Below are 22562 nucleotides of genomic sequence, written 5' to 3'. Positions count from 1 at the left end.
CACTCACCACAACAGGATGCCACCCATTTTTGGCATGCTGTCATTCCCTTAGAAATGCTGAGACTTTGATTGATCAAAGCTTTCCTCTATGAGCTGTCAGGAGTACTTCTAGGAGTGTAACGATTCATTTTAGCAACGGTTTGATTCATTTCATGATATGTGGTTACTGAACTGATGCATAGTCAATATTGGTTCATTTTAAACGATCTGATTCACTGACCTAAAATGGATCCAGGACATCTTTAGCCAAAAATGTAACCAGTGTGACTCAGAGATAGATAGCTGGTATTAAAAGGTGCAGGTGAAGTTTCATCTCACTTCATTTATTTATTTGTTCCTTTCATGAAAATTGTTGATTGTCAAATATGTTTACATGTTTGTTGTACATTATTGAACATTTTCACAGAGCAGAGTTGAAGAATGCTATTCTCATAATTGTCTGCTTCCTTTTAAACATTGCATACTTTTAGCATTTCTCACACCTTGACCTGTGCTCAAATTTCAATATATATTATTATTACTGTGCTGCTGGATATAAGTTTTACAGATTCCTTGTATTTCTTGCAAGATAATCAAGCATAAATTAAATATGGGTACAACTAAACAAGAATTAATGGCAAATCCAATCAAATTTTAGTTTCACAAAGATCAATTCTATACAGTTTTATTTCTACAGCCCAATAGTGCAACACAGTTGTCTCAACAGGCTTCAATAATTGTACAAAACTTAAAATCAGTTATAAAATACAAGGACTGATTGCTAAACTAAAATAAACAGACTAAGCTAAACTGGGCATCCCTGCCTTTAAAACCCTCAACTGCTGTTTTTCCACATCAAATTGATACAAATGGAACATTGCGAGAACATTATACCCTGTGAGGACCCCAAGCTGCATGGCGCCCTATAGGCGAAAAGGGACCGCCACTATCACCGCCACCATTCTGAACAGAAACAACATAACTAACTGGATAATGTTGCAATTATTTAAACACAGAAACTATAATACAATTCTCAAAACATAAGCAGTTACCATCTATGATTAGTATTTGAAATAACAATAAACAAAAACAAAACAGTCAGTGATATTTTAGTTTTGTAGTGGAATTTTGAAATCAATCCACCTAAGAGAATCGCATGTCTATGTTTTTAGTATTTCTTTGTTTTTTCAAATATTCAAAACTCTTTTCCAAATCATAATCTTCCTCTTGTATGTTTTATTAAAGCTGTTCTGTGAACATGTTCACAAAGTGTGCATTATTTAATTACTCTGATAAAAACACATCAGAAAAGGTAATGGCAATGCATTGATTAAAAAGGTAATTTGTTATTGATTTAAGTTGCAGTCTTTAGTGACTGAAAACCTTCTTATGCTGTCAGCTCCATAGCAGCAGCTTGAGGCTGTTGTGGCTGCTAAAGAGTTCTCAATGCATCTGGACAAATAAAGGAAATGTAGAGTTTGTAGATGCAGCATTATCATTTTAGTTGATTCAATAAATAAACAGTTTTGGTAAGGCAATGTACAGAAAAATGCACATATGATGGATTGTCATGCTTAAGTTCAGAATCTTCCTGTGACATCCTTGGTGAAAATAGTCAAATCCACATGGCCTGAGACAAAAACAAATAAGCAAAAAAGACACTGAAGAATACTTTGTTTGCTTTGTTTAATTGTAAATAATGTAACATAATGTAAATGCTCGTAATATGAGGCACTGTACTAAAGTTAAACAAACTTCATATGAGATATGTTTATATAATACGTGGAGGGCACAATACAGTCTGTAGTTAAATGTGAAGCCCATGCAGTGAACATGCAATCAATTAATTGGAAATAAGACAGACAAATCTCCACTTTAAGCCTGTTTTTCTATGGGGTTCCATTTGTGCCAAAAATATGAAAATATGTTTTTGTGTCCACTGTCTATGTTTTGGGTCCATTGTCTATGTCTAAAAGTTCATTGAACATTGGTTCATGTTTATGTACTACTAAGCAATATCTTCTGCATGCCCATGCTTCTTTGATTATTACTTTATATTTGCTTTGTGATTTGATTTGATTTGATTTATGCTTAAAACTTTGCATTTGTCTTTATTATTGTCGTTTCCCCATGTCGTCTCACTACGGGGTCAGAAAAGTCCTTAGCAGCAGTTGCTAGTGTCGTTTGCTGCGTCGTTTCCCCGTGTCGTCAGGAAAGTCCTTAGCAACCGTTGGAAGTGTCGTTAGCTTCGTAGTTTCTCCATGTCGTGTCCTTAGATCTTGTCGTATTTCAAATTTTGCCAAAGATGTCAGAAAACTCCTTTATGGCCGGTAAATTGTTTCCTGTACTACCACGGAACAAAACACGTAAAGAAAAAAAAAAAAAACCTTTGTTAATGTTCCTGCAAACGCGCATTGCCATGGGTGGGGGGGGGGTGCATGCGTACAACAGTTTCATGTTCTCAAAGCAACTTGCCTATAGTTTATGGTATTTAGAGTATGGCTTAAATTAAATCTGGTGATGAAACTATTATTTAAAAGTCTTTTGAAAAAATAGCTGATCTTTATCAAACAAATCTGATGGAGCAGAGGCGCCCAAAAGAGCATTTTACTGGTCCCGAGATCGCCACCTAATGGTCAAATAAATACATAACAGATCAAAAAGAAAAGATAAAAATCCAGTCAAAGTTTTTGGCCCGTCTGCTCTTCGTTTATATATATATATATAAAATATATATATATATATATATATATATATATATATATATATATATATATATATATATATATATATATATATATATATATATATATATATATATATATATATATATATATATATATATACAGGGCTCCAGACTGCGACCATTTGGTCGCATTTTGCGACCAAAATTTGAGAGTGTGCGACTGAATTTTACATCCAGTCGCACATGTGCTACCAGTAAATCTGCCTCCCCCACCCTCCGTATTTTTATTACATTAAACGTGGAAGGGGCACGTCAATGATCGATGAAATGAACAATGAAATCATCAATGAGACGCGAGTGCACACGCAGACACACACACACTCGCGCGAATACTCATGAGACTGGAGCACACGCGAGCGCACACTCGTGTGTCATTGAGTGATGCCTGAGGCGGCCAATGCGTGTGAAAAGAATAGGGAAAGTCACTGCAAGTGGCTAAAATATGTGGAGGGGGCGGGGCCTAGAGATAATCGAGTGCGCGTAAACATCTGTGGGAAGGAAACGGAGACAAATATCATCACAACCTGATATGTGCGTCTGAGCTATGGGTAAGCGAACTATTGATTCGTTCTTCCGACCTGCGGCTGGTGTACCAGTGCCAGAGTCTACAGCAGGGGTCTCAAACTCGCAAACCACGGTTCTCATGCGCGGCTGTTACGGCAGCACACCGCTCCCGCGGGAGATGGTCAGCTGAGGAGAATAAATGTCCCACACCTACATGCGTGACAGCTAACGGGGCTCTAACATTAAACAAGTGTGAGCGACAACACGATTTAGTCTTAGACACATTTAAAACACGTGTGGAAAATGCAACGATAGACGTGTTTAAGATGAACCAGTGCCCTGGGGGTGGGGGGGGGGTGCATGAAGGCGAAGCTGCAGCGAGACTGAAGGAAAACGGGAATTAGGAGTTGTCCTTAACATTCAATTTAGTCTTAATATGCCTCTCCCCCTAAGTATGATCTGTGATATTACATCTTTTATAATTATTTTAATGTTTTGTAATGTATGTAGCCTTTTTTAATCAGTTGGTATTTTAAATTATTTTAATTGATCAGTGAACTACAAAAAACCCATCAGGACGCATGTCCCATAATGCATTGTTTTGTAGTCTGTACGGCAGCTTTCAGTCAGTTCAGTACTAAATTTCCAGCTGCGTTCGCTCAGGTTGGGTCTTGCTTCCGCCCCTTTCTCGTGATATTTTTGTTTTGATTGACAGGTGATGTTAGAGCAAAAACAAAAATAAATGTCTCACACCAGGTGATCAGTGCAGCGTTGCGTCCATCTGCGTGATCTCAAATTATTGTGCGTCTTGGCTGCACTTATTTGGTGTCGCCAACATGTATTTCCATCTCCTAATGTTTACATACATTTAAGTATTGTTTGAAACCGTGAAATGACCAAAAGATTACTACGGTAATCACTTCGTTACTAAAAACTTTTTCTTTATTCTAAATGTATGGTATTTTGTTTACTATTTGTACTGTCATGACAGCGATGCTTTTGTCAGTTTACCTTGTTGTTGCATCTTCAAAAGTGCAGAATAAAATATGACACTGAATTTGAAACAGCACATTGTAATTTCTGCATCCATTATTAAAGTATTTATTCGTAATGCAGTGGAAATTAGTAGATCTGGTTAGCATGTTGATTTACGGTATGCGCCCCTAAATCTTCTGGTTGTGCCCCTAAAATTTTCAGTTGGGGCCACCGTGCTCCTAGTGAAAAAAAGTTAGTCTGAAGCCCTGATATATATATATAATGATTGTGCAGATGTTCGTAATTACCTACGTAATTATCTATGTCACCTGCCCTGATTTTACCACCCTGTATGGTCACGTGTCTTGCAAAATTCAAAGTGTTTACACACAATTAACTTTAAAAACGGCTTGATCATTTTTTGCTGCCATCATGTGTTTTATCGCTGTGATGCACTTGGTCGTTTTTACGTACTAGTAAAATAAACCTACCATACCTCAATCAAAGTGGTATTTTCCAATATCGTTTATAATTGATTTATTTCATTTTTACATGATTTTATAATGGTATTTCTCTCAGAAAGATCGATCTGCTTGGATCAGAGGAAGAAGTCCTTTCATCAACTAAGTGGATTAATTGTTACGCTCCTTAATACTTTCGATCCTAATGTTGTTCAGGATTTTCCAGCAGCACAGTAATAATAGACGGTGTGTACATTGATGGACCCTTTCACTTGTGGCAGCACGTTACAAACAGCTGTACACATGATGTCAACCAGGCCTGTGCCCCTCCCTATGGAAAGGTTGGAAATGCTGCAACATTAGAGCCTCGTGGTTATGCTGTTGACTTTCGGTGCATTTGTGCCTGAATCCTGTAGTGTTATTTTCTCTGTTGTGTGGGCCTGTACTGAGCTTATCTGTGCTGATCTCAGTACGCTCATCCAGTGCTCTAAGCGGCTTGGGCTTCAGCCACCAGCATAGATGATATATCCCTACCCCCCTACCCCCCTCTCCACACCCTCCCACATCTCACTGATTCATTGGCTGTTTGTTGTGCCGATCCATCTGGACCAGAACAGGCGACGCAAACACATGGAAGACGCATGACTGTTTTGGAAGCAGTGGGGCCGCATTAGGCTGCTATGGATAAGATAGCGCTGTGGAGTTTACCAACTAGAAAAGTAGGAAGGGGACCAGGAGAGAAACAGCTGGAGAAACCTAGATGAAAAAAAGAAGAAATGTTGGCCTCTCAGTGGGAGAGAAATGGATTTCCAAAAGGGACACGGCCGAGATTTTTACTGATAGATCAAATCCATAAAAAAACGATGGGCTAAAAGGATGAAAGGATTTCTAAATTATACATAACGAGTGGCTAGTGCTCAAAAACAGCTGACTCTTTTAAGAAAATGAGTAATAGGTGCATTTGTTATCATGTACAAAATGTGTTAGGGTCATAATAGAGATTGTAATTTGGTTGTTTACTTGCATGTTGTTTTATGCACATTCTAGATTTAAGCTTGTTTCTATATAAACATTTTTAAAAATATATTCATGTTTTTTTTGTGTTTTGTTAAAATACCCAAGAGCTTTGTAGACAATTAATTAAGTTAAAGTTCAACTCTCAGTTTAGGAGTACATTATAGTTGTGTAGTGATCTATTTGAGGACGTCAAATGGAAAATAAAAATAAATACAAACCAATAACAATTCATATTGACGCACTGTGGCATTACATTATTAGTTAAATGCATCTCGTAAAGTATATAAATCTAAACTTCTGAGACTTTGTTGTTTGGATTTAAAAAAATATATATATTTTACGAAACATTTAGACCAGGATTTTCTGCTGATCACATTTCAGATCAGACGATAAGCAAATATTTGTTTATACATGTTAATTTTTGTTTAAGGGGCTTATTAAATTATATACAATTTGTTTTGAGAAAGTACAATTGTGTTTTAAACAGGAGTGGTTGGTCTAGATGTAAAAAAATAAAATCTATTACCATATTTTCTGCACAATAGAGTTTACCGGATCACAAATTAGCCACATTAGAAGTGTTAGCCATATCAAAGTAATAGACTGATAATGGTTAACCAAATGTTACTGTGAATACACTAAACTCTTTATGTTAGTAAAAAAAAACACAATCCGACATTGCTACATGGAAGCCGGGTTAGCTATTCACAATAACACTCAACCTTGTTTGCAGCAGAATGAATTCATAAACAAGGCCCTGTAGATTCTAAGGCACGCTGTTTGTTTTTGAAAGAAAATAAAGTATTTTATTGTGAAAAAAATACAGTACTGAAAATCTAATTAATCTCATCTTAGAAAATGTAATACTGCTAACACTGTAATTGTAATACTCGAAAAAAAACATTTTAAATCAGTTTTTCATGAAGAATTCATGATTTTATAAACAAAAAGATTTTTTTCATTCCCAATCAACATTTTTAGAATGAATATCTAACATCATGATGAATAATAAATTGAACAGAATTGTGAACTTGTGACTAAAACTTGAAACTTCAGTACAGTGAGACTGAGCCATAATTAATGTTTTGGTAATCATTAATCTAGCTATAGGCTAGGCTAAAACTTCATTAATCCCATAGTTTGGAAATTCTGCATTTACAGCAGCAAACAGTAGGCTATGTGAAAGATTCAGAGGATCAATTATAATTTAAAGAAATCAATACTGAGAACACTCGGAAAGATACATTTGTATTATTGGTACTTATAATGGACCATTTGAAATAAGGCATTTTTTTTACTCTAGTAGTGCTTGATTTATTAGAATTGCAGACCTTGTTAAACAAACAGTATCAAAATAAATGTGTATTTTAAGGGGATTGCTGGTGCATTTTCAGAAAGCTACTAAGATCTTGCATGATGGAGTCAAATATTCGTGTTACCAAGGAATACATTGTACCTCATCTTTGTTATTCTGCACTTTTTGATTTGAATCACAGTTGAGACATAGAGTGTGGATGACTGAAAATACTTTACGCTTTTTCTCATTATGTGGCATACATTAGGTTCTCTAGTATAATCTATACAAAGTTTATGACATTTATGTATTTATGTGAAACCTACACACAACTGACATGCTGTGCCAAGCATGTGTAAAGAAATTAGGTTGTATTGTTGTCTCATCTTTGTGGCTGTCAGTGGGAGGTACAGCTCATATAAAGTGGGTGGGGCTTTTATTAGAAATAGGACAGCTACCATTTTAATAATGTTTTATGAGTTGAGTGTTTTTTGTAGATAAGAAGTCCCTAATGGTACGGGCCGTTGAGAATAAAATCTGTGACGAAGGACATCTTAATACGGTTGGTTATTTTAGATCAATGGGACTTTGCGTCTGATTACATTATTATAAGACCAAAAAGAAGATCGCCCCCTAGAGGCCCCAAGAAACCGACTCAGTAAGCCAGATGCAGAAGAGAAGGAAGTACAGACTTTAAGCTCTACAAGCATAAGCCTAAAGTATGTCATGGTACATTATGGATTGCACATTAAAAGACAGCATGAATTTGTGATTAATGACAGGTTGAGATGGAAAAAAAACAAATAGATAAATGCCAGTTGTAAAGTTGTACAGTCAAATATTGCATATAATATTTCTTAAACAGCAAAAGTTTCCTTAAATATTACGCCTTTTAAATAAGTTACAAAGCTTAAATGTTTAGTTTAGTAAAAAAATAAATAAATAGGTGAGATCTAAATATTTAATTTGAAAACTAAATTTTTAAATTTAGTTTACGAATTAAATATTTAGTTTGTAAACTAAACATGGAATTATGAAAAAAAAACATTTACCTTTATATTGAATGTTTAGCTTGCTAACTAAATATTTAGCTAATAATTGTAACATTTCTAAATACATAAATTAATACACTAGTTAATCAACACAGACAAAATTAATCTGCGCAAACGTAAAAATAATTTGCAAAGCACAAGCACAGAGATTAAACTGGATTTATCAAAAGCAGACACTGTAGTGACAACGTCCGCAGACTTGTTAACATAATAGACTTTGCAACTATTAAAAACCAGGAAACGACCATATTTTCATTGGATGCTGGAAAAGCATTTGACAGAGTAAACTGGAAGTTTCTCATCGCTGTCCTCCATCAATTTGGGTTTGGGGAATCATTCATTAAAATATTATATCACAATTGAAAAGCATACAAGACGATCTAACTCACTGGGTCAACCTGCTTCTGTCCCTCATGGGCAAGGTAGCCACGGGAAAAATGAAAATTTGGCCTGGTGCTTTTTCACTCTCTGTGCCCCTGAGCTGTTTGCTCAGCTGTTGGACAGGACAAGTTTAAATTAATTAATTAATTAATTAATTAAAAGGTGAAAATATGGATTTGAAAAATTAAACCTGGTTCATTTTTCTCATAAAACAAGCTAAATACTGTGTAACTTTGCAAACGGCACCCCATATAAATGCCTTTATCACTTGGATCACAATTTTCTTGTTTATTTTATGCTAACTGCCATCCAACCAGAAGAATCTCATCTTATTTCTAAAGGTATTCATGTACACTATTAGTATTCATGCTGGTTTTACTTACTTTAACTAATTCTACGACCAATTCAGTCCAAAACTTATAACTATTACTTTTCCAAAGTCCCTTATTATGTTCAGTCATTACTGGCTAATAAGTCAGTTTTTTACAGACGCTATCTATGTACGCTATCCTGTAACACACATTCAAATTCATGTTCACTAAATATAAACTTTTGTGAATATTTGGATACATTTTTGTTTCAGGCTTTTGAGGCAATCTAGACTATAAATTAGGGGTGTCAAATTATCACGTTAATCATGATTAATTACTTTTATACCATGGTCTGGGTGAATACCCAATTCTGATTGGCTTCTGGGTGTGGATTAAAAAGTGATATACCACAGTGATTTACCACGCCTAAAAAAGACTGCAGCCTAAAAGTTGACTGCAGCGGTGGTGCGTACCACGTAACAAATAGTCAGCTTTTTGTGAGAAAAGCCATCCAAATCGGCAAAAAAAACCAAGAATTGAGGACTACAAACTGGTTGCTATTTATTTCTTTTGTAAGTGACCATGGTATAAGCGGGTTAATGGCCTTCGATGGATGCATTATCACTTTTTAACGCACTTCGCAGAAGCAACCGTCAGACGCAAGCTTCCACGGCGTGCGTTAAAAAGTGATAATGCACACTTGGTCGGCCATTAACTCTTACATAGACAGGTTAGCGCGTTACTTTTTGTAATCACGTTAATCTCATTTTTCAGCAATAACTATTGTTGTGTTCTCAAATATAAAACACGAGGGTTCAACTGTTTACCGACAAGAACGTTTTATTTGAAACCAGCTGAAAAATAGTCTCAAACTTTGAGATTGAAAACAATACCATTTGTTGGTGTAAAAGTAAAGGTTGGAAGTTTGTTATATTAGGAAAACTTTATAAAGGTAGTCTTTTAGTTGTAATCTGATATTTTACAGCGACACAATTTCACAAATCTAAATGAAAATATCCCAAAATAAGGCTTTGTAGCCCTTGTACTATCCTAGGCACTTTAACATTGGGAGTTGGGTCATCTAGACCCACTAGACAGTGCTCTGAACCTTTTTTCTTCAATGATTTGTGATCTTCACTGGTGTCCATGGATCACATGTAATCTTTCCACCTTTATCCACCTTTCTCATGGTAGGGAGAACACGTCAATGTAAGGGTGGGGTCATCTAAGATAGCACAAGGGTTAAGAAATGCTTATTTTATGAAAGCAGTTTTCTGCTTACTTACTTTCTTTATTTTTGATTGGCTAAAGAAATGACTGGCGTACCAAAAGCAAGACTCCAAGCCCCCATTTTTTTTAACTTGTGGTCTAAGTGGATAACTACATGTGGTAGAAGATGAATACATTTTTAGCAGATATAGTCTAATTGTTTTGTCCTCTCCATCAGTAGTTGTTGTCTTGCTTTTTCTATTCATGTCTTCGGAGCACAAGTGTTTCAGCGGATCAGTTACGCATCCTCAATAAACACGACTGTGTTAAAACTTAAATGTATAGATATTTAGGCTATAGCTTTAACTGTAATTCCTTATGGTTCATATCACAATCATGCCATGTCACACTTGGCCACCCAAAGCAGGGCAAGCCAACAGCAATCACAACAATCAAACAAACCATACTTATGAGTCATATGTTCTTTGTGGCCTTAGTGATCTAAAGGACCCTTTTTATACTTCAGAAAGCTGTCAAGAACAGTTTAAGCAAACATCTTTGGGTGATTGATGATATCCATGTTCATTACAAGAACACACAAATTCATTAGTTGCAAATCCACACAAATGAACTGACTACACTAATGTCTCTCCCTTTTTGCTCTTTCACAGAAGCTGGCCAGGGAAGCTGAGCAGCTTCAGAAGGAGCATGTCTGGCAAGATGGTGTGACGGTAAAGTAGGAAATCCTCTTCCCAATGTATTCCTCAAAGATTGCTTTCTCCCTCCTTACCCTGAAGATTTTCAACTTGTCCCCAATTTAGCAAGCTAATTTATATGCCTTCAATGATAATCTGATCAGCATCACAGAGACTATCTGGAAATTAGCGGAAAATCAGGAATATTATCTTAAGTTCTAAAGCAAGTCAAACAAGTGACCTTTAGGGTGGTGTATCTATTATTCTCAGCCTTATCAAATATATTAGATGTGTTTTATTACATCAGCTTTAACACCTTAACCTTTACATTCTATTGTGGTTGACCTTTAATACATTAGATATCTGATTTAGTAATCTAAAAAAAAGGGGAAGTGATTTTTCTCTGGGGTCTGAGTGTGTGAGTCTGTGTGCTGCACTGACTTTAAAGTTATAACATACAAATGCCCCGGAAGCATGCAGGTAAATACAAAAACACACTGTTCTTCCTTGGAAATTGGTAATAGGTTTCTTCACATTATTTTAAAGAAAATGATTGGGTTGTTTTTTTCACACCAACTGTTGAAGAATAAAATAAAAGCTTGATTGTTTTCATAAACGCAAAAAACTAAATCAAACCCTCGTAAGTTATGAACAGACCAAAAAAGCAGTCTTGGAGAAATGCATTTTATTTATTGACAGTAAATGAGAACTGAAGTGAACAACCCCTCCCCATTTGGGTTCCAAATAAGAAGTACCCGCTGGTCCCAGAAAGCTGAAACCCCATAGACTTCTATTGAGAAATAAACGGCTATTACTCAGTCATTCTAAGTGTACCTGCTACCTTTTATTAACATGTTCTCTCTAAGCCTCAATGTTTCCTAGATATTTTTGCTGTATCACAAGTTATAAACTGACCCTGGATCAGGAGTTCTCTGTCAGTGAGACTAAAGGCCCATACACACCGGGACGAATATTCGCCAGGCGTTATTCGCCAGCGTTTTTCGCCACGTTTTTTGTGTTCACACCCAGGCGATTTTCGCTGACGATGAGCCGAGCGAACATGCAATTTCATTCCCTGACATTAGATGGCGCTTAATGTAAACAGAAATACTCCTGTACACAAGGTGGCGCTGCACAACTTTACGCTTCTTTTTTCACTCAGAAGAACAGAGCAAGTATTTACGCACTTGTCAGAATAATACAAAGAAAACATGAATATTTCAAGCACCAGTAGCTCCAACTGGTGCTTGGTTCGGGGATGTTTTAGAATGTCCGTCATTATTTCTTCGCGGCAGTGTAGACGCTACTCGGCGTCTATCTTCTTCGCTGGTTTGTGTGCTCAGCAAGGCAGTTTTGTGTTTGAGCGCCCCCAAGTTGTGTTTTACTGTAACTTCAGAAGCTCCAGACACGTGTGCAAAAGCGCCATTCTCATTGGTCGAATAGATAAAAACGAACCCGAGGCATTTTTTTTTTTTTGACGCTTTGACGCGTGGCGTTTTTTGGCGTCGGTGTGCACACTCTCATTGGTGCCCTTTGTTTAGTCACGAGGCGTTAAACGTCGGCGAAAATCGCCGGCGAAATTCGTCCCGGAGTGAACGGGCCTTAAGACCCCCCTTAACTATAACAGAGCGGCAAAGAAGGTTTTTCCTTCCTGTGGCAAAAAAATTGTATAACCCTTCTATCTTATCTTAGAAAGCAATGTGACAGTTCTATATATTTCATGTTACACACTGTTAATTTGAATACTGCAAATTTACAATACACTATATTGTTAATAACTTTCTCTCCTTATTTTATATCTGACCATGTAGAGTTTTGGTGATAAGAGCTCTGCAGTAAATCAAATTTCCCCCTAGGATAAATAAAGTTCCTCCAGAAACACTTTAAATCTTTTCTCCAGAAATTTGCTGTGACCATTTTTTTTCTGTGACTGATTGTTGATTTAAAAATATTGACACCATTCAAACAACAACAAAAAATCTACTGTAATAAAACAGGACTGTTTAATACGTAACTGGACAAATTGCGCGTTATGTCACCGATAGAAACTGACTTGCTTCTGGTTCTAACCAGATGAAGTGAATTGTTCCGTAACATGTCCGTTGCCAAGGTGGAAACAGATGACTTGACAATTGTCCCATCTACATTTCTATGGCAGCCACTCCCTCCAACACTTTGAACATTCAACATACTTTTTAAAGCACCTGAATGGTCAGATTTTTAAAAATCTGTGTTGAGAGTGGAGTCAGCCTCTGATTGTCCTGTTGTGTAATCCTTTAAAAATGAAAGTCAATGTATATACTCACCAACTTGCTGTAAATCTCCTGGAAAATGAAATCCTTCACCCTTTCTTTTCTGGGTAACGCGTATGTTGCTTTTTTTTTTCTGGAACTTAACGCTTACATTGCCTGTCTGACTTTAATGCCAAGAAAACAGCCCCAAAACGAAGCAATTAGACACAGAGATGCACAGACAAACAGGCCAGAGCAGGGGTCTGCAACCTGAGGCTCCGGAGCCACATGCAGCTTTTGTATCCCTTCACTCTAGCTCCTCCTAAAGAAAAATAAAATAATTATTTGAAACAATAAAGGGTTTCTTAGTTAGCATTGATTCAATTTAGTTAATTAAATTTAGGAATTTATTACTAAGGCGCTGCTCTAACAGCACAATAAACAGTTCAGATTTTCTTCCACTGTGGCTGGCATTACAACAGTTTAAGAGAGGAATGTATTATTTTATTGCTAATCTAGAATGCACAGTTTTAAAATAATGAACAAAATTTTGGTAAAAAGTTTGATCTTCTAAGCTCTGTTAGGTTTCAAGCACATTATCTTGTGCTTCACAATAATGTGAAGTTGCTGTCCAGAAGAGCTGCTAAAGTATATATTTGCAAAAAACTTCTTATAGTTTACATTTTGATCTCAAATCAATTACATTATGCTCATGTTTAAGTTAACAGCAGCAGTTAGTTGGAAAAAGGAGGATGCTTACCAAAGTAATCTTATCTAACTTCCTTTCTACTTTTAGACAACGTCAATGTCAAGACTCCAAATGTTTTGAAAATATTTTAAAAGTCAGACCCTATTGTGCAAGCTATTTGGATGCAACTCTGCATTCTTTCTCCTCCAAACACAATGAGTATGATTTATTTTTTTGGTTTCATTTGACCATAGGACATTCTCCATATCCTTTTGGATCATCCAAATTCTTTCTAGCAAACTTTAGACGGGCCTGCACATGTGTTGGCTTTAGCAGGGAGACACGTCTGGCACTGCAGTATTTGAGTCTCTGGCAGCGTAGCGTGTTACTGATGGTAGCCTTAGTTATTTTGGTACCAGGTTACAGCAGGTCATTCACTAGGTCCCCCTGTGTGGTTCTCGGATTTTTGCTCACCATTCTTGTGATCATTTTGACCCCACGGGTGAGATCTTGCAGGGTGCCCCAGTTGGTGGGAGATTATCAGTGGTCTGGTATGTCTTCCATTTCCTAATAATTTTCCCACAGTTGATTTCTTTACACCAAGCTTCTTACCTAATGCAGATTCAGTTTTCCCATCCTGGTGCAGGTCAACTATTTTGTTTTTAGTATCCTTAGACAGCTCTTTGGTCTTGGCCATAGAGGAATTTCGAGTGTGACTGAGGTTGTGGACAGGTGTCTTTTATATAGATAACCAGTTCAAACAGGTTACATTAATACAGGTAATGAGTGGAGGACAGAGGATCATCTTACAGAATAAGTTACAGGCCAGAAAGAGAGATTTCTTCTAACATGACTGCACCAGTGCACAAATCAAGGTCCATAAAGACATTGACGGCAGAGTCTGGTGTGGATGAACTTGACTGGCCTGCACAGAGTCCTGACCTGAACCCCATAGAACACCTTTGGGAGGAATTACAGCGGAGACTGAGAGCCAGGCCTTCTAAAGCAAAATCAGTGTGTGACCCTACCAATGCACTTATGGAAAAATGGTCCAAAATTCCTATAAACACACTCCTCAACCTTGTGGACAGTCTTCCCAGAAGAGTTGAAGCTGTAATACCTGCAAAAGGTGGACCAACATCATATTAAACTGGTGACCCAATACTTTTGGTAATATAGTGTATATATACAAGTGTGTAATTAACTGAATCAAAGCAGTGTTGTATTGTCTTAATGGTGAAATAAGACTCTGTGGCTCCCACAGGACTTTGGTCAGTTAGAAAATGGCCCAAATGGCTCTTCAAGAGTTGAAGGTTGCAGACCCCTGAGCCAGAGCATAAAGCGCTTTGCAATACTCACTTAGATTTTGCTCAGAACAAAATAGATAAATTCAGGGGGATTGTTCACTATCAGGAGTTATTTTCATATCACAGGACAAGTCACCCTTCCCGGCCTTGGTGTCCCAGACTGAAATCTGTTTGGCTGTTACAACTGTCTGTTAGATTCCAGCCTGTTTTGGGGGATTGTGCAGGCCTCAGGCAGATTCCGTATAACTTAAGAAATCAAACTAGCTAAAATATGATTAGATACAAACTCTACCACAACAACACTGTTAGGAGTGGATGCCATTAGACATGAAGTACACAAACACATATTTACAATTTTTTATATGTTTTACAAATACAATACAATTTACATATTTATGAAAAAAATCTCTTATTTTTAATTTTTACAATGAGTTTCAGCCAATAGAAAAGGCTTTGTAAACTGCCTCCCCTATTGGTCAGATCATAAAGCATGAGAGAGATTTTTACCATTAGGCTTTCATAAACCAATTGGTTCAAAGTCATTTATTTGTGCAGACCAAATGGATCCCATTTAGAGAGGAACATACTGTTTAACAGTAAAACGGCTTTTTTAACAAGGATTCTCAACACATCAGTCAATTCAGAAGCAAACAATGCAAAGAGAGCAAACTATATGGTTCTGCTATGGCTTACTGAAATCAGGATTTTAATATAAAAAAAAAAAAAAAGAAATCAGGATTTTAAAAATATTTGTTTTATTTTTCATTAGCAAATCATATTTCTGTTTTTGTCAATTATATCTGTATGCACAGTTCCCAACCCTTATTTATGTGTTGTCAATGTTTTCCACCTAAATAAGTTGTAGTGGTTGTTAGGACACAGTTAGTTGTATGTACACAGGATTTTTCTTAAAGTTTGCTTTTTAAGGTGGTTTTACCAGCTGCCAATCATAAACTGACTTTAAACATCATGTTTTCCTACATATACCATGTGATATAAATCTTTTATAATTACATATATAATTTACAAATACAATACAAGTTACATATTTATGAAAAAAATCTCTTATTTTTAATTTTTAGGTTTAATTTTTAGGTTTTTCCACAAATGAAATTGCAGCAGTCCTTCTTCTTGGAGTGGTTAAGGAAAAAGATATTTAGCTGATCTAAAGCAAATATTATGAAACCTATTTTGATTTGTGGTTGGATACACACTGAGCCCGTAATCATACTGTGTGGACTGGACTGGATGTCTTCGTCTTAACCTGCTGGTCTGAGAGGAGAAACTGCAGTACGACTGTCCTTTCATCTTAGGCCTGATGGGATTGATGTCTGCCTCTTCCTGCCCTGTTCTGAAGCACCTCATTGGGATGAGTAGCCATGCAGGACGTGGAGCCTGAATAACAGTCACTGCACACGGGACACATGCTTTATAAGTGGCTGCTTTCAATGTTGCATCAATACCCCATCGAGTGGAAAAGTCAGGACTCTTTAATCCGCCTTGACTCTCCTAACCCTCCTCACTGTGTCCTTCTTTTTTCTCCCTCCTTTTCTTATTTCTTTCTTTTCAAACTCTGTCCAGCCTCAAGCTTTACTGCCATCCTCATCCTCTATACCTCCACTGCATTTATGCAACCCTTCTTTATCTGAATGTGTGTTTAATCAGGCATTAAAACAGTTGGAATATACCACATTGTTGCAAATGCAGCAAATGAATCCCAATAGTGCTTCTCTATTAATAATGTATTGGTCTGATTTCATTTGCCTTTATAATTAGGCCAGGTAATGAATCTCAGCAGGGGAAACTGTGAAACCATAAAAAAAACGCACAAAGAGTTTGTGGTAGGTGAAAAGGGGGGGGGGGGGGGTCGATACGGCACATTTTTACAGGAAGGATTTTTTTTCCTCTTTGTATATTTTGCATGTTCCTAATTTCTTTTTGGCTGAACACTCTGCTGACTGACACTCTAATTAGATTAGAGCTTGGTGCTCTTCGGGCATATTAGGAGAAATGTGTTGCATCTTAAACTGGCGGGTGGAGCAGGCTGTCAAATGGGGAGAAGAAGGTGCCTATGCATGAGAGACGAAACAGTTTGAGAGAATTTATGCATGTTTGAGCCTTCCCCTTTATGGAATCTTGATTGCTGGCAAGAAAATTATTTTTTGCTCCATGTCTTTATTAATGACGGGTTCTATACCTGGCCCAGTCCATCTGCTCTTCTCCCCAAACCAGTGACATCATAGAAAGTCAATGACATGCCTGTTCCTCATAGCGGCTGCCACCACAGCTGTTACCTGAGCGTAGGGCGGAATATATTTTTGCTGCATATATACTGCATATATTTTTCTTTCTCCTATGCACACATTTAAACATTTTCCTGACCTAGAGGAGTTGCCGTCTGACCATCAGGACTGCTGGACATTATTAATGCCAAAGTGTTTACTGTTTCTAATATTATGAAGATTGTCAGGGATTTAAGATCAATCAGAATGACATAAATATCAGAACCGGATTGAAGCTGATTCTCAAGGTGAGAGTAAATTAAACCTTTTGCCTGACAAAATATTTATATATAATATTTACACACCTTCCCATTCATTTAAATAAGAAGGTGTGTCCAAACCTTTGGTCTCTACTGTGTGTATATATATATATATATATATATATATATATATATATATATATATATATATACATATACATATACATATTACATATATCACATATATCACCGCACTCCACGGGCGCCTGGCAGTACGAATGAACCAGCTGCTAAGAGATGGGACTCACCCGGAATGGCTAGCGGAAGGGCGAACAATCTGGATCCAGAAAGATCCCTCAAAGGGTGCAGTCCCATCCAACTACCGGCCAATAACCTGTCTCTCCACAACATGGAAGCTCATGTCCGGCATCATTGCAACCAAGATAAATAGGCACATGTCTCAATACATGAGCAACACGCAGAAGGGCATTGGTAGAGACTCCAGAAACCAACTCCTGGTTGACAGAACAGTCGCTCAACACTGCAGGTCATGACACACCTACCTATGCACAGCCTGGATTGATTACAAGAAAGCCTATGACTCAATGCCACACACGTGGATCACTGAATGCTTGGAGCTGTACAACATCAACAGGACTCTAAGAGCTTTCACAGGAAATTCGATAAAGCTGTGGAAAACCACCCTTTAAGCCAATGGGAAGCCACTTGCACAAGTGTCCATCAAATGTGGGATATACCAAGGTGATGCTCTGTCCCCACAGCTGTTCTGCATAGGTCTGAACCAAGGTTATTATAGTTAACGAAAACGAACGAAAAAACTAAAACTAGAACTGAAAAAACATTTTCGTTAACTGAAATAAAAATAAAAACGAGAGTTTTTAAAAAAACGAAAACTAACTAAAACTGTTTGTTGTGTGTATAAAACTAACTGAAACTAAATAATATTAACCCCAAAAAATACTTCGTTTTCGTCTTTGTTAATACATAAGTCTTTTGGATTGAAATAAAGTCTATTTACTTCACCCTGCTAGTTTTACTGTGTATCTGAACTAGAGGGCTGCATTGGGATTGGGTCCCGCCAGGTCCCGCGGGACCCAACCCAAATGCGGTTTGAATTGTGCTGCGGGCGGGAGCGGGCGGCAGAAAAAAACCCCGCAGGATCAGTGTTGCCATGAATATCTCATGAATATATATTAGCGGACTACGTTAGGCTGAGCGGCTGTTGGATTCTTATGTACTGAAGCTCCGTGAAGGCACCAGGTAGAGACACACAATGGCCACTGTCATCTAACCTGTTGTTGGGGGTGCGCCCCGCCCCGCCTCTTACTAAGAGCGCGCTTCAGGCCGTCTGTCTGCGCGCGCACACAAGCACACTTTTAACCGAACGGGATTTGTAAAAATATATTTAATAATTAAGTTGCAAATTACACAAAAGAGGAATGCATGAAAAGATGAGGCTGGGGGAGGGACATGAATCTCTTTAATAATATCAATACAAATACGTGTTTTTTTCCTGCGGGACGGGAGACGATACAAAATCAATGCATCTCTATTACTGTGCGGGACTAAATTTTATGAGTTTTGCGGGTGCGGGCGGGAGTGGACATACATATTGCGGGTGTGGGCGGGAGTGTAACGCATACGTTGCGGGAGCGGGCGGGATTGGTCAGAAATTCAGCGGGCGGGAGCGGGATGAAGAAAATAGTCCCGAGCAGGGCTCTACCCTACGGCATCACATTGTCTGTGACGTCACATGATGTCTGTCAGACACTGCCGGCTAGACATTTACATGAGCGTGATGGCTGCATTAAAAGTTGGGAGAAAGCGGGAGAGTCCTATTTGGAACTTTTTTGAATTTAACAGCGTCGAAAACTAAAGTAAGTGCCTTGTAGTTGAAGCAGGAGATAAAGTTTGTGGAACGCTCCTCAAAGGGAAAAACCCTACGAATCTAAAAGTACATTTAAAAAGCGCACACAACAACGCAAATCAACAGTACCTAGACAAGCTAGCCTGTCGCCCGCCCTCCCGCAAAAAAGAAGCGAGAGCAGATAACGTAATGCTGTTATCAGCTGTTGTATTTTAATTTAAGGATGGTTGTCCTTGTGTCCTCTGAATAATAAGTGTTTCAAAATGTATCTTTGATTGCGTTTTTATCATACAATACTTATTCTGGTGATTTTGAATCATGCACCTGACAAATATCCTAATTTACAAAAAAAAAGAAGAAAAAACTAAAACTAACACTAAAACTAATAAAAACTAAACTAAAACGAAGCAATTTCAAAAAATAAAAACTAATAAAAACTAGTAAAGCAGCCTCTAAAAACTAATTAAAACTAAATAAATTTAAAAACAAAAATTCAAAACGAAATAAAAACTAAAACTAACAAAAAATCCGAAACTATTATAACCTTGGTCTGAACCCCCTCAGCCAAATAATCAACAAGACTGGCTATGGATACCGACTCAGAAATGGGGCCAACATCAGCCACCTCCTCTACATGGATGACATCAAGCTATATGCTAAGAGCAAGCGTGACATTGATTCCCTGATCCACACCACCAGGATCTACAGTATTGACATTGGGATGTCATTCAGGCTCGAGAAATGTAGCTGGATAGTGACAAAGAGAGGGAAGGTAGTCTACACAGGAGGGGTCTCACTCCCAGAAGGAACAATGGCAGACATTGAGGACAGTTACAAGTAACTTGATATTCCACAGACAAATGGCAACCTGGAGCCGGCAACAAGGAAAGTTGCAACAGCTAAATACCTCCAACGGGTAAGGCAAGTCCTGAGAAGCCAGCTCAATGGCAGGAACAAGACCTGGGCAATAAACAGCTACGCACTGCCAGTTATCAGATGCCCTGCAGGAATAATAAGAGGAAGAGATACAGACCACAGATGTTAAGATACGAAATCTCCTCACCATGCATGGAGGGTTCCATCCCAAATCCAGCGTCCTGTACTACTGTATGCTAACTGCAAGGAAGGAGGCCGAGGACTAGTGAGCGTGGAAGCCACTATCCAGGATGGAACATCCAAGATCCATGAATACATCAAGCTCAAGGCCCCAACTGACAGTGTAGTCAGTGAATGTCTCAGGCAATGGAGAGCAGAGGATACAGTGCTGGAGGACAGATCCTCATGGGAGGACAAACCCCTGCATGGGATGTACCACCAGACCATAACTGAAGTGGCTAATATCAAGAAGTCCTACCAATGGCTAGAAAGGGCTGGCCTACATGACAGCACTGAAGCGCTCATCCTGGCAGCTCAGGAACAAGTCCTGAGCACCAGAGCGCTAGAGGCTCAGATCTACCACACCAGACAAGACCCAAGGTGTAGGCTGTGTAAAGAGGCACCTGACACAATCCAGCACATAACTGCAGGATGTAAGATGCTGGCAGGTAAAAGCATACATGGAACACCACAATCAAGTGGCTGGAATAATATACAGGAACATGTGTGTAGAATATGGATTGGAAACCCCAAGGTCAAAATGGGAAAGACCTCCAAAGGTGGTAGAAAATGAGAGGGCAAAGATCCTGTGGAACTTCCAGATCTAGACTGATAGGATAGCAATGGCAAACCAACCAGACAGTGTAGTGGTGGATAAAGAACAGAGGAGAGCCGTTGTGGTGGATGCGGCAGTGCCAAGCAATGGGAACATCAGGAAGAAGGAACATGAGAAACTGGAGAAATACCAGGGACTCAGAGAAGATCTGGAGAAAGCATGGAAAGTGAAGGTGACAGTGGTGCCTGTGGTGATTGGAGCACTCGGGGCAGTAACCCCCCCAGCTGGAGGAGTGGCTAGAAACAGATCCCTGGAAAGACCTCAGACCTCTCAGTCCAGAAAAGCGCAGTGCTAGGAACAGCTAAGATACTGCAAGACCCTCACCCTCCCAGGCCTCTGGTAGAGGACCCGAGCTTGGGTGAGAAACCACCCGTGGAGGGTGAGAGGGGCAATTTTATTTAATACATACATACAGTAGAGACCAAAACTTTGTTCATGGCTCTCTCGGCCAAAAAGGTTCCCGACCCCTGTGAAAATGGTATAGATTGATTCGATTAACAAATTGCCTCAGACAGATTGATCTGATTGGATCATAGAAATATTAATCAATTCATCGTTGGGTCAATTGATCTTTACATACCTAGTTTATAAATAGATTTATTCTTTAAAAACAAATGTAGCAATAAGAAACTTTTGAAAACAAAAATGACTCAAATCATAAGTATTAGTATGTCTATGAAGACTCTCTTTCATCCAGGTTGATTCCATCATAGTAGTAGGTTTAGGGGCTTTCCATCCATCTACGGCAGTGTTCTGAAACCCAAACAAACCGAACCAGTTCCACCTGGGTCATTGACAGCTGAAAGAAAGACCAGCTTGGGGAGGGAGTCACTGGCTCCCCAACCCCCAGCTGAGGACAAAGGACTCTTAACAACCCGAAACCATGTAGGCTAAGTTGACAATACCATCCAGTTTCAGGTCTGACTCCTCCCCCATGAGCGCATATATACCAGCTCTTTTACCAGCTAATTCAGAATTGACAAAGCCTCTTGGATAAGAAGTGAAACGTCTTCTAACTTTAAAAACTAAGTCCAGATGACAGCCCCTAAACCTACTACATAAGTATTAGTGTGGTTAAAAAACAACAACATTTTTTTAACTTTCTATATAATGTATTACACATGCCTGGATAGCAACATATCTGGATGTAAATGTGTCTGATTACTTTTTTCTTTTTAAAAACAGAAAATTATTTCCCATCTTGCTATAGTCTGTAATGAAAATAATTATAGATGGGTTTTCTCTGGTCCTATCTTCTCTCACTCTATATACCATTACTCACATTAATGTCCGCCACTTACTCCCCATCACAGTATACTGATGATGACCACTATCACGTATAGCTAAAGAAGAGTTGACATGAAGTGTGATCACAGGAATGGAGGCACAAGATTCGATGACAGACGGGACGAGATTCTGAGATTGGAGGAAGACGCGTCTTTATTCAGATTGTGACTTGGCAGCTGCTGTATGTTGGAAATGCATTAGTGCTAATAGCCGTGCCATTAGAAGAGAAAGAGGAGCACTCTGTTAATGCATTACCATGATGAAACAAAAAAAAAAACAAGGGGGGAGGCAGAGAGCCGTAGTAAGAGAGAGAGAAAGAGGTATAAGAGAGAAAGCCAGTCAGT

General features: G+C 38.3%; 1 protein-coding gene across 4 annotated transcripts in view; it reads left to right on the top strand.

Annotated features, from left to right (window-relative positions):
• The window catches only part of cacna2d2a (calcium channel, voltage-dependent, alpha 2/delta subunit 2a), a 207348-nt gene that overhangs the window by 95658 nt on the left and 89128 nt on the right, over nucleotides 1-22562 (top strand). For all 4 annotated transcript variants that reach the window (XM_078947037.1, XM_078947036.1, XM_078947035.1 and 1 more), the window contains exon 4: nucleotides 10601-10660. In XM_078947037.1, coding sequence (XP_078803163.1) covers nucleotides 10601-10660 — 60 coding nt within the window. The remainder of the gene's footprint in view (nucleotides 1-10600; nucleotides 10661-22562) is intronic.

This window comes from Oryzias latipes, chromosome 5, assembly GCF_053564925.1.
Source record: "Oryzias latipes strain Hd-rR chromosome 5, Olatipes_Hd-rR_3.1".
NCBI classification, from domain to species: Eukaryota; Metazoa; Chordata; class Actinopteri; order Beloniformes; family Adrianichthyidae; genus Oryzias; species Oryzias latipes.
This window is presented reverse-complemented; position numbering and strand designations above follow the sequence as displayed.